General features: G+C 35.3%; 1 protein-coding gene across 2 annotated transcripts; it reads left to right on the forward strand.

Annotated features, from left to right (window-relative positions):
- The first annotated feature begins 1,002 nt into the window (after positions 1-1,002).
- On the forward strand, positions 1,003-13,758 carry MADCAM1 (mucosal vascular addressin cell adhesion molecule 1). Of its 2 annotated transcripts, XM_072404757.1 has the most exons (9): positions 1,003-1,106; positions 4,020-4,286; positions 5,321-5,635; positions 6,018-6,230; positions 7,449-7,715; positions 8,506-8,811; positions 9,472-9,681; positions 11,609-11,737; positions 13,111-13,758. In XM_072404757.1, exons 1-9 carry the CDS (start codon positions 1,052-1,054, stop codon positions 13,320-13,322), a joined length of 1,974 nt encoding a protein of 657 aa, XP_072260858.1. In that variant the 5' UTR covers positions 1,003-1,051; the 3' UTR covers positions 13,323-13,758. The 2 variants fall into 2 exon arrangements, with proteins under 2 accessions (XP_072260858.1, XP_072260859.1); XM_072404758.1 differs by lacking the exon at positions 7,449-7,715.
- The last annotated feature ends 383 nt before the right edge of the window (positions 13,759-14,141 follow it).

Below are 14,141 nucleotides of genomic sequence, written 5' to 3' on the forward strand. Positions count from 1 at the left end.
CTTCCTCACATATGTAGTTTACTGTACTTCATTTGTCCCTAGTCCCTATCCTCAGACAAGGTCTATACATATGGCAATACAGTGATGATACTCCATAGTTATTTATGAAATGTACTTGTTTTAATATTTACTTATATATAAAATCTTTGTTTTTTAAAAGTAATGTATGCTGTCGAAACTTCATGCACTGAAGATATCATTCATTTATATGAAGTTAATAAAATATAACTTCAAAATAACTGTTCTCCAAAAATGTAATAAACTTTCCTACTTTAATACTGGTAGTAAATAAAGCATAAGCAACAAAAGGGTTATGTTTAGTAACCCAAATGGAGGTCAGAGTATAGACAGCAGGACCGGTAGCAACGTCAGCCGTTCAACAATAAGGAGACAGCAAGGAAAGTTTTATTATTTCATATATGTATTTGCTTTCACCTGTGTAGCTTGCTTGATATATATTTAAGCCAGATAATTATTTGTTGATTAAGATATTCCTATCTTAACACCACTGAGACACCCAAAATGACATCCATATGGTTCACACTACACAGGCAAACTCAAGCAGGACTGTATTTTTCATTAATATGATCTATGAAAAAAATAATTCACTCTATAAACATCCATACCACAAATATTTGTGATCCACAGCAGATTGTTGCACTAAAATTTAATAAACAATTTAATACAAAAATTTACATCTCCCTATATGTGCTTTATTGTTCCTCAAAACCACAATGAAAGAAAAATACATTAGATGAGACATTGAATGAATGCCTATATTCCCATTTGGTACAGAATAAGAACCATGCAGAAAAATGAAACTACACTTTTTTGTGTAATTGGAATTCCCCACTGGTGGACGTTTTTTCACCTCCTGGATTCCCCATATTTCTTTCTTCCCAGTTTTCTCCACCCTTCTTCTGAATTTTCTTGAAGCCCCAGAAGTCCCTATCCTCAGACAAGGTCACACAATAATATATAAATCAGGAGGAGAGAGAAAGCAAACACAAAGAGGAAGGAACTTCTTGTGAAAGGACAATCATTCGGACCCATGGCTCCTTCTGTGATCAGCTATATCCTTCTGCATCTGTTCCTTCGGGTCAGCGGTAAGAGAAAATCATTAGCTCCACTGTCTACTCCTCTGTTGTTACTATTCAGCATTTTTCCTAGAAACAACTTGTTTAACTCTGTTGTCTCACACTGTTATATTGACCTAAATATTTTTTTAACTGTTTTAACAACACAATGAATAGGGGTTTAAAAAAACTAGAATTTAGGGTGAGATTAATTTCAATTTTATTAAAACTAAAATATTTAGCAAATCAAAACTTAACTTCCACATTAGATAGAAATTGCAAAAAAATAAAAAAGTTTCAATATGACATCAAACTAAAATCTCATTCTCTTAAAGCTCATGATATATATACTGTAAACGTTAAGGGATGATACATTTGAAAATCTAGTCTGTTAAGTAATTTTTTCTACTTTTATGATATTAGTGATAAAAAATTATATGGTTAAGCCGCATACACACTTGCAATTATAGTCATTGGAAAGGATCTTTTACGATCCTTTTCAACAACTAGGCACTCCCGGATGCATGAACGATGCTGTACATACAGCACGGTTCTGCTCTATGGAGAGGGGAGGGGGAGAATGACGGAGTGGCACCCCGCTGCACGCTCTCCCCCTTCACTTGCATTAAGATCGTTCGTTGTTCATCGTTCGTGGATCCACCAGGACAGTCGTTCGGACGATAAACAACGTGCGCTGTACACAGCCCAGATTCTCGTCCAATATCGGCCCTGAGCTTATTATTGGGTGAGAACCATTGGAAGTGTGTACGTAGCTTTAGAAAACCAGATGAATCCGAAAAAAGAATTAAAAAAAGATTTTTGTTTGAATGTGTATGACAATATACAGTATCTAGCCTGAAGAGAATCACACTCACAGAGCTTGGATACTGAAACTAAAATATATTTAATTGGATAAAACATTCTCCTGACCCGATAATCACTAACTATAAAATAAAAAATAATTTTTATAAATACATTTGTGAAAACATGTTATTTTTGCTGCATTGGTTTACTGACAATTGCAATCTTTTATATGTATTGAATAAATGTGTTTTTGAGTAACAATCATTGATATTGATGCCTTAAAAGTGTCACTTTCTTGAATATTCCTATTTTCTGTACCTCCAATAATGATGACTCTAAAATGGTTCTTCTGTTTGAGAATACTAAATATAAAAGTATATTAGTGTATTAAATGTGTAAATGCTTCTGTGCTGTAAAGAGAGCCCTAAGTTTGGAGAGGGGGAGAGGTTGGAAAGTTTTACACTGTAGTAATAAATGGCCATCTGTTTCCCTTTCTGAAAGGGTTCCTCCTCAAAACAAATGTATTAAATGATCATGGGCTATACTTATGGCAATACAGTACTGATACTCCATAGTTATTTATGAAATGTACTTGTTTTAATATTTACTTATATATAAAATCTTTGTTTTTTAAAAGTAATGTATGCTGTCGAAAAAATTAAATAGTGGCTACTATATTTTTATATTTTTTCATTAGGGAGGAGGAAAGCTTTCATGTTTTTACACTTGCATTGCATATTCTTACATAATAAAATAAAAAAAATAAAATGTATGATTTCTGACATACAGAACATAAATAACATATGAAGCATTGACACCATAGTATCAGATGTACATTGCACATGCCGATTGCAATAGTTCTCCTTTAACCTCTTCTTTTAGATATATTGCCCACATACTAAGGCTATGTATACACATCAGATGACGGTTGCCTGAGATGAATGGTCATGCTCATCTTGGACGAAAATCTGAAATGTGTACAGTGTGCTAATGTAGTTCTTAAGTGCGCCGCAGCGGATTGATAAAGAAGTGATTGGAATGACAGCTGTGCTGAGTATAGTACAGTGTACAGTGCTCATTCATTCATCTGTTACTGGAAATGATCATGAAACTTTGTGTACAGTCATAGTGATATGAAATATGTACACAGCCTTTTTTTTATTTGCAGGGAGAAAAAATAAATACTTTTTAACCACACTAACACCTTTTTGTAACTTTTAGTCTATAGATTTACAAAGAAAAATAAAAACATTTTTGCATAACAGTATGATCAAATAAAGCCTTGGTTTTCCTATATAATGATATAAGAAATTATACATACACACACACACACACACACACATTATTTATGTATTACTTTTTTGTCCTAAATAATGACTCAATTATTAAACAGGCTCACAGCAAAAATGTAAAAATAGCTGTTCCCAATAGTATTTATAAAAAAAAAGGAGCCACATGAATATATGGACAGTATTAGAAAACATTTAAACAGATCCTTTATTGTAAGTAAAACATTGGACTTATACCAAATTATACAAATTTTTCCCATAAGACATACAAGGAAAATTATTAATCCTATTGTTTTTATTATTATTATTATTATTTGCATATTATACATTGATAGGGTTGTATAAAATAATTTAAACACTGCTCAATACTAAAATACATAAATACAAAAGCAATTAAATGAAATAAATGAAAATTTACTCTCACTTTACCATGCTGAAAAGAGTCGAGTGCCTACTAGGATAGTGCTGAGAAGGGAGGAGGAGGAGATGTTCTGTAATTCACAGAGAGTTATAGCGCGGGTTGTTCACTGAATGGTAGCAACTGGCGTAGTGATGCTCGTGGCTTTGTCTTAAGAGAGGTAAATAAGGCTAGCGTGCGGTGTTATGACGTATTTTGACCCATATAAGTTCTAGCACAAAGGTTGTATACCAAGCAAAAATTTTTGGACTTATACTAAGTTATACTAAGTTGGACTTCCAAAGTGGACTTATACCGAGGTACCACTGTATATATATATAGATATATATAGTGAACCTAAAGGTTACAAACAACAGATCTTGTATTGTGTTACTTATCCTAATCTCTGTACATGTGTTAATGTTTTCTTAACTCTTCTATTTTTTTCTACAGCCAACTATGTTTTAACTATAACTCCTCAGAATCCATTGGTGCCTTTTGGAGGGTCAATAAAACTAAATTGCTCCATTAATAATCCTTCATGTACTACTTACTGGAAGGGGCTTGACATCAACCTTGGCAGCATCTATAATGCTCCCGGGTATAGCGTCCTAAAAATAGAAAATGCCGATGTCAGAGTGGAGGGCACCCAAATCTGTATGATAAACTGCCCTGGTCGCAGCAAGAATTTGGAAAAATCAGTGTTTCTTCAAGTATATGGTAAGAAGATGTGTTTTATATATGTGTATGGTGCCCCACAAATATATATATGTATATATATATATATATATATATATATATATATTTACCTTTGCATTTAAGTCAGAAAATGCACCACTTCTCCCAGAAAATTGTTGCAACTACAAATGCTTTGGTATTGTCATGTGTGTCATGTTTATTTATTTTGTTGGCAATGGAAGAACACAAAAAAATAGGAAAAAAAAAGATCCCAAAACATCAAAAATAGCCTGGACAAAATTATTGGCACTGTATATTTAATACTTGGTAACAAACCCTTTGGAAGAATTAACTATTAATCACTTTATGAAACTATCAATGAGTCTTTTACTTGCTACTGGAATTTTGGACCATTCTTCTTTTGACAGCTGCTCCAGGTCTCTCAGATTTGAAGGGTTCCTTTTTCCAACTGCTGTTTTAGATCTCTCCACAGGTCCTCTATGGGATTTAGATCCAGACTCATTGCTAGCCACTTCAGAACCACTTCATGCAATATCATATAGCATCAGACTGCAATTCTCTTCTCTTTCTCCTTCTATCCATTTTTACATGCTTTTCAAGAGCTTTTTTTTTTAAACTAAGATAAGGAAACCTAGACACTCCTCTGTTTATATACGCCCATCAAAACCCCCAAACACCCCCCGTTAAAGTGCATCAAAAATAAAACAAATTTAAAGTATTACAGGTTGTTTTTTTTTTAAAGCAGCGATGAAGACTGAGTAGAAAAGCGCAATGCCTTTTGGCAACTGACAATTAGGACCTTTTCTCTTGAAGGGTAAGCAGTCGTGTCACTGCAGAGGATGGCACACACTCACTACTGAATCAGTCCTATAGCTAAGCAATCACCAACTTTTCATGATTAGTTCTGGCTCCGACTTAGCAGGAGACATGTCAAATCTCAGAGATAGCTGTTTTCACATATACAGCAGCACTATATATATAGGTGGTATCATTTTATTTGCTGCATACTTTAAGCTAATTTTTCAGTGCATTGATTTCATGTCTCTTTTTTTTAGCCCTTCCAGAAACTTTGCTTTTGAGTACCAACATAACGGATGGCATTCCTTATCTGCACTGTTTCATGAAGGGAGCACGTCCTTTGGACTCTATTAAAGTACAGTGCTATAGAAGCTCTGAAAAGCTGGATAATTCTGAATATTTTGAAGAGATAACTCCAGATGAAGATTTGGATATATTCAATGTCACCTGGAGCTGGAGGATTAGCAATGAGGACTTTATTCAGGCACAGACTTTATACAAATGTGAAGCAGAACTTTTTTTGAGTGATCAGACATTCAGAATACAGGGAATAATGGACAAACCTAATGAAGGTAAACACAGATCATCTTATGTTATTACAAACGCACATTTTTTTTCTATTTTATCATGGTATTCATAAATTTAGGAAGAGTTTACAGAGTTTAACTACAGCCATGTTTCTTCTATCATTTAAAAATAAAAACAGAACTGGCTGCTCCCTTTTCCCATTCTTAGCTGCTTTTTCATAAATTGCATTGAAAATTCTTAGATTTTATCAGGTTTGGGTATCCTCTGGTTACTTTCTAAATACAACAACTGTCTATTACACCAGAATTATTGATGCTAAATTCATGTGCAATTCACATATGAAAATAGTAGTTTTGTAAACTTGAGCCCTGCAATTTATAAAAGAGAATTACACTATTTTAATCTTGTTCTTTCCTTCAATCATAGTTGGGACCACTGAAATCTTGTCTACAACAGTGAACATAACTGACAACCAAAGCAATCCTTTGACTACAAGACATCCTGAAAATTTCTCCACAAGCACAAATTCTGCAACTTTATACACCAGAACCCCCGAAGAGGGGACCACAACACCTCAATCTACATCTACAGTGCTCAGAAGTCACACCACATACAAGAAGCCCTTTTCTCCAGACACATGTAAGCATGAATCGAAAAAATTGTTTTGGCAATTTGACCCTTTGGCTGTAACAGTGACCAACCCTAACACTACAATCCCCGGTTGCTCCACCTGAGTTTAACAAGCTCACAGCACATAAAGTGCTTCCAGATAAAACTAAGCATAGAAAAGGTGAGTTTACTGCTGAAAGAATTTTATCATGGCAGATCAGTCTGGGCTGCCATTACAGACCCTTCTTAAAAATTATAGTTCTGAGCTGCTGATATTCTCTTTTTATAATTTCTGAGTCACAAATCACATTCACAGATCAAGAACTACTGATTCCTTCCTCTGGACCAACTATATCCATAGGGTTTTATATCTAGGATAAGTTTATTTCCCTGGTGGTTGAACTTGATGGACCTATAATGGACTTTTAAACAGACCCTCAGCAGAAATGTAAAAAAAAAAAAAAAAAAAAAACTGTGGTCCATATGAGGTATACAGGTGTAGGAGATAAACTGGGTAAATGAATATATGGACAGTATTAGAAAACATATAAATAGATGCATAATTGAAACAAGAACATATTGCAATATACAACATGATATTGCAATGATTCTACAAATCAACCAATAACTATGCACTGCCTCACTGCATATAAATTAAGGTTGTAAATCTAAAAATGGTTGTATAGTATAGGTAGCACCTTATATTTTATAGTTCTGATAACTATTTGATTGTACAAACCTTTATGGTCCTACTGAAACGTGTGGTTAGCCTCAAGCTTACAAGCAACAGCTCTTTTATTGTGTCACTTCTCGTCACTTTAAGGTTACAAACAACAGATCTTGTATTGTGTTAAGCTGCGTACACACCTGCAATTTTTCTCGTTGGAAAGGATCTTTCACGATCCTTTCCAACGAGAAAAGACTGCACGATGCATGAACGATGCTGTACATACAGCACCGTTCATGCTCTATGGAGAGGGGAGGGGGAGAGCGACGGAGCGGCACCCTGCTGCGCGCTCTCCCCTTCCCTTTCATTAGGATCGGTCGTCGTCCATCGTCCATGGATCCGCCAGGACGGTCGTCGGACGATGGACGACGACCGACTGTACACACGGCAGATTTTCGCCCGATAATTGGCCGATACCGATTATCGGGCGAGAAAAATTTGCCGTGTGTACGCAGCTTTACTTATCCTAATCTCTGTACATGTGTTAATGTTTTCTTAACTCTTCTATTTTATTTCTACAGCCAGCAATGTCTTATCTATAACTCCTCAGAACCCATTGGTGCCACTTGGAGGGTCAATAAAACTAAATTGCTCTATTAATAATCCTTTCTGTACTCCTCACTGGACCGGGCTTGACATCAACCTTGGCAACGTGCATTCTGTTCCCGGTTATAGCATCCTGACAATAGAAAACGCAAGTGTCCCAATGGAGGGCACCAAATTGTGTGTACAAAGCTGCCGTGACGGCACCAGAAATTTGCAAAAATCAGTGTTTCTTCAAGTATATGGTGAGAATATGTAAATTTAAAATCAAATCAAATAAAAGCCTGCTCTTTACCAAGAATAACTGTGAATACAACATCGTTTAACATCAGACTGATGCTGTTCTCTCTCTCTTACTTCTTCTCTTTCTCCTATCCACTTCACATATTTTTCAAGAGCTTTTAAGCTAAGGAAAGCTAGGATTTAACACTCAAATGAAACCTCTATTTAAATACCCTCCAAGTGCATCAAAGGAAAATATGTTTAACGTTTTACAGGTTATTTTTCTTCTAAAATGGCAATAAAGCCGGAGTAGAAAAGCCCATCACTTGCTGCAGTCTGGGACCTTTTCTCCTGGTGGGGAAGCAGTCGTGTCTCTGCAGCGGTTGGATGCACTCACTACTGAGTCAGTCCTAAAGCTCTGCAATTTCATACTCATGCTGATTGAAGAGTTCTGGCTCTGACTGAGCAGGGGTCAAATCTCTGCAGAGAAATAACTGCTTTCATATAAAGAGTGAGGCTAAATATAGGTTGTATACTTTTGCCAAAAATCCCAGCAAACAACCAAATACAGAGTTTAAATACATATATGGCAGTTGTAATGCCTGCTAAAAGACTAAAACTTCTGCCTGTGCAGCTCTTAGATTTGGTGGGCCACCCAGTCCTCTTTGGCTGAGCAGGACACATCATATTACTCAAAAGCAGTTAGGTAACACTTATAGGTCTTATCGCTAAATATTGACTCAATATGTTTTTTTATTGCAGCATACTTTAAGTTTACTTTTCAATGCATTAAATGTATGTCCTTTTTTGTAGCTCTCCCAAAAACTTTGCTTTTGAGCACCAACATAACCAATGGCATCCCTTATCTGCACTGTTTCTTGAAACAAATGCGTCCTTATGTTGATATTAAAGTTCAGTGCTATAGAGGCTCTGAAAAGCTGGGCGCTTCTGAAGATGTCACTACAGATGAACATTCTAATATATTCAATGTCACCTGGAGCTGGAGGATCAGCAATAAGGATTTTATGCAGTCACAGACTTTATTCAAGTGTGAAGCAGAACTTTCTTTGGGTGAACACACATTCAGAATTATGGGAATACTGGACAAACCCAATGAAGGTAAACACAGATCTACATTTAACAAAGCTCTCTAAGGCTGGAGAGGATACACTTTTATCAGTAAACCTGGGTGATCCAGCAAATCTGGAATTAATTTCATCAAAGTAATTTGCAATTTGCTTGCAAATGTTTGGAATCCTGGGCCCTATCCATTTTAGGTTTGCCGGATCACCCAGCTTCACTGATGAAAGTGTATCCTCTCTAGCCTCGGAGAGCTTTCATAAATCAGGCCCACTATGGTATTACAAACATACATATTCTTCTATATTAACATGTATATTCATACATTTAATAGGAGTTTAACTTCATCTGGCAGTATGTTTCTTTTATCTTGATCCTAATTTTTCAAAGACCTGCTTTCATAAAAAAAAAATCAATTTTGTCTTTGAAAATATAGAATTGGCTGACCCCCCTCCCCCATCCTTTGCTGCTCCTTCACAAATCACATTGAAAATTCTTATATTTTAACAGGTTTGGGCCCCCCTGGTTACTTTCTAAGTGAGGGAGAGGGAAATACAATAACTGCCTATTACACCAGAAGTATCCATGCTATTTAACTTCATGTTTAATCCACACATGAGAAAAGTAGTTTTGTAAACTTGACCCATGCATTTTATGTAGGAGAATGGAATAATTTTAACCTTGCTCTTTTCTTTATAGCGAGGACAACTGAAACTTTGCCTACAACAGTGACCATTACTACAAACCAGCCAGAAGCTTTGACTACAGGACTTCGCAAAATAGTCTACACACACACAAATTCTGCAACTTCATACACAAGAACCAACAAAGAGACCCCATCATCTCAATCTACATCTACAGTGTTCAGAAGGTATATCACATACAAGGAGCTCCCCACTCCAGAAACATGTGAGTATTAAACGAAAACCTTGCTTTGGTAATTTGCACCATTACACATTCTAATATCCAGAGTGAAACACTTTAAATTGTATTAATAATAGTGCGGACCACTGACCCTTTGGCTGTAACCAGTATTAAAAACCAAACAGGAAAACAAACAACACAGAGGTTGCAGCAATCACTGGGTCCATCTAATGAATTTAGCATGAAAAGGAAAATGTTTACCTATCATGGCAAATCCGTCTGTGCTGTCATTACTGACCTGTGCTGAAGATAATAGTTCCTGTATGCTGGTGCTCCTACTTTGATACTTTATGCATAACACTTATGCAGACCAGGAATTTCAGACTTTTCCCTGACCATTTTTTTCTGAATGCTCCATTTTGCTTTGTACATGCATAGTCCTGCTGCTAAAGAAACAGCTCTCATCCCACTGTTAAACAAGCAATGTCACCAGCTCCATGGATCTTGCTTGGTCCCAACAAGGTATCCAGTTGATTTGAAGGAGCTTGACAGCACTCTTATGCGATTCATGCTACCAGTACTTAGTAATAGGTACTGTTAGTATGCAACATGTCAAGGCGCTCTCATGCTCCTTTATACCCCCTGTTTTGGGTAAGAATAGAGCACCTACTGATTGTATTGTAATCTAGGATTCTTCACAAATTTCCTATTGCATATACCAGACATACTGTATGTTGCATTTTAGAATTCTGGAAAATTGTGATTGGTAAAAAGAAGGCAAATTTGTAATAACATTATACAGTAATTTTTGGGAGATTTTTAGTGTTATTATGTTTTATTGTTGTTTTTTTCTTCATTTTTTGTTCTCTATCCATATATTTATTGGGCCAATTTATTCAAGCATTTTTAGATTGGAGAAATTATACTATCATTAAAGAACCTGGAAGATCCAGCAAGCCTGTAATGGATTTCTTAAAAATAATTTGCTATTAGTTGGCAAATGTTTTTAATCCGGGACCAGATCTTATCCAGGTTTCCCGGATCACCCAGGTACTGCTATGATAGTCTGTCTTCTCTATTCTTGCAGAACTTAGAAAAATCAGGCCCATTAGGTCCACTACATTCAAAGCCCTAGCAAGACAGGCAGGAAGACGTGTAAAAAAAACTGTAAATTTTTGTTGCTACCAGATCACCCCAATGTTACAGTGATGATTGTTTATTTTGCATAACTTTTCATTGTCACATAAACAAGCCTATTGTGTTTGGTATTTATAGATATATGAATATATATATACATTCTCCAGACGACCTTCAATGCTATTACTAGCAAGTTTTTTGTTGTGTTAGGTCACATGATTGCTGAAATATTTTATCTTATCTGAACTACTTTAGGATGTGTGTCAAATATTTATAAAGACTCTTATTGTATTTTATAGTTTTTGCTTATGATAACTTTAGTAGAGAACATACTGTACATTTTGGTAAATTAACAGTAAATTAAAAAAAATAAACTACAAAAATATAAAAAAATAACTACAAAAATTATTAACAATATCAAAAGCAGCAAATACATATGCCAAACAAACAATAGGTGTACTAAACAAGTTACAAAAGGAATAAAAGTAGGTTATTTCTATGTAGTATCTATTAGACTAAAAATGAAATGAAAGTAAATGGAATTGAGTATTCATATACATATATATTTTCTGTGGAACTCACCAGTATACACATATATATATAATCTCTTTTCTTGAATAAAAGGGTAGGAAGGACATATACTGGAATTGGTACGATACACAAAAATTAACCCCCACATAAGGAGTTATGGAGCTGTTACTATGACTACACAACTCACATAAATGCATGTCATTTTTATTTTTTTATTTTATCTAATAGTGCAGAATATTTGTTTTTTGGCATTTTATGTTGAAGAGTGAAATCATTTTAATATTTTCTTTTGCTTTATTGCTAGTGCGGACCACTGATCCTGGAAATATTACAGAGGTGAATCAAACCGTAGTTATGACCACAGCAACACCTGCAACACAGAGGACATCAATTACTGAGTGTGCCAACCTGACTACAGTGCCCCCTCACAGTGGTAAGCATGAAGAGAAAATGCACCACAGTGACATCACTAAATCTCATTTGAAATGTCCAGAGAATAGCAGTCAGATGCAAGAGTGCATAGAGAAAGATATGCAGCCATGAAGCTGTATACACAGGAGTGAGCAGGCACTCTCACATACTAAGTACCCTGCTATTTTTCTAATGTTTCTAAGTGATCAATTTCACATAGAAATATTTACATTTTTTAATTAATTTCTGATTTAAACATCAACTCTATGCTATTTCCTGAAATGCTGGCCTCTCCTTAAATTGCTGCCTGGATGTTATGCATGATTTGATGCTTTCTGAAATACTAATACATATGCAGACTATGATTTAAAGTATACTCATTTTAGATCTGTAGTTGGGAAAGTGCTGAAAAGTAAAAAGTGGAAGTAAATTCTAGAAATAAAAATATTGTATGTCACTTCTACAATGAAATAACTTTGCCTGCCTGATAGCAATTTCATAAATACACTCATCTGTCCCTGTTCTGTTCTGTTCTGTTCTGTTTCTGGTTTCAGTTTTTGGCCATCTTATTTGGCTGGCATGTTCCGGTGCATTCAGTCCTAACAGTTCCACATGCACAGCTCAGCGCTATATCAGGTCAGGCAAGTAAGTATATTTTATTGCAAAAAGGTCATTGCCTGTCCCTTTCTGTAATAAAGACCTGCCTGATCACAAATATTCAAAGCAGAAATTTAGTTCCATTTAGTTCTGGTCTAAGTACATTTTTCTACACAAAGGGACATATCCAATTTACAACACATGTATAACAATTTATTTACATATTATAAGTACTTTTAAGTTTTGGGTGCTGAATTAGCCCCTCAGCTTGTGCCACAATAGATCCATGTGTGTGGAGGTAGAAAAAAAGCTGTGAAACAGCAGATAAACTAAAGACCTACCATCCACACCAGAGGGTTTCTCCTTCTGAGGACTCACAGAAGTGTTGATCAGATGCCCATATAAACTCAGTTCTCCTTGCTGGATGTTCATCTACAATCAACTTGTACCTGAGACCTCTGATTTCTGTATTTCTGCTGACTTCTGACCTTTTGATTTTGAATAACTTTGCTTTAGCTCTCAACCCTTGCTTTTGACTTTTCACCTTACTCCAGCTCTCAATTCCAGGCTTGACTAAGTAGAGCAATATTTGTGGGGTTCAACGTGCTACATATTATAAACAACGTATTGCAAACCAAGCAAACTGCTGTAAAACAGAAAGCAGATAGCCATGGTCATTATAGCAACAAAGACATGTTTTACAAGACCCCTATACATGCAGTGCTGTTCAGTGCGGTTATGTCAATTTGTGATACATGATTAGCTCTATTCTTTAACAAAATAATTTTTACATTTCAGAAAACATTATTTGGATGGTTATCCCTGCAGCAGGTCTAGTTGGAAGCATTCTACTTATTCTGCATACCTGGAGACAGCTACATAAAAAAGGATTTTTTCAGCCCAATGAGTTACCATGGTCTGATTGTAAACATGGTCCAAAGGATCTTGTAAATAGCTTAGAGACTGGATCATCTTCTTATCAACTTAAAAATCAAATAAAGTACTCCTAGTGTATTATATCATAAGACATCTGTACAGAGACTGACACGACAAAACTGGTACGGATCCCTTATTGTGTAAAAATATTTTTATATGGGTTTAAATATTTTTCTATGTTTGAATGGATCTCATGGATTATTAAAGCTTTCTTGGAGAGTATGCTATTGATTATATTTTATTATATTATGCTTGTAGTCACAATTTTATGCCAGTAAACAAAGCTTGGAGGACTCCATAAAGACACACCAATGCATTTATATCATTTGAGATGTGAATTTCCTGAATTTTAAATCTTTTAGTGCCATTGGCTGCTATTATTTATGCTATACATATGTGTTGATACTCTTTCTCTTTTCAGAACATGGTACATGGACAAGATCTGTATTTGATCTGTATATTTGTGTTTTAATTCCATGCACTTGAAGTAAAGTAAATGGATAACCAAAACTTTCCTTTTTACTTTTGAATAGCAAGATATCCCAGGTAGGGCGATATACCCCTGCCAATGTATTATTTTCTGTCTGTCTCCCGTTGGGCATATTTACCTTCAATTGTTATTATAGTAACACAACATAAAATGGGAGACATCTCTACACAGTCAAAATAATTCTATCTTTCTGTCTCGAGACACACTCACAGTGGGAGAATGTCCCTAGTGGGGACACAGACAGTAATAAAAACATATAAAAAATATCTATATATATAAATAAATATCTAAAAAGGCATGTATAACCAATGGATGCTAAACTATGAAAACAAACAATCAATAAATACAGCACCATAAATGTATGTGTGGGGGGAAAAAACAAACATACATTGTACATGTATTT

This window comes from Pyxicephalus adspersus, chromosome 3 (assembly GCF_032062135.1).
Source record: "Pyxicephalus adspersus chromosome 3, UCB_Pads_2.0, whole genome shotgun sequence".
Lineage (NCBI taxonomy): Eukaryota > Metazoa > Chordata > Amphibia > Anura > Pyxicephalidae > Pyxicephalus > Pyxicephalus adspersus.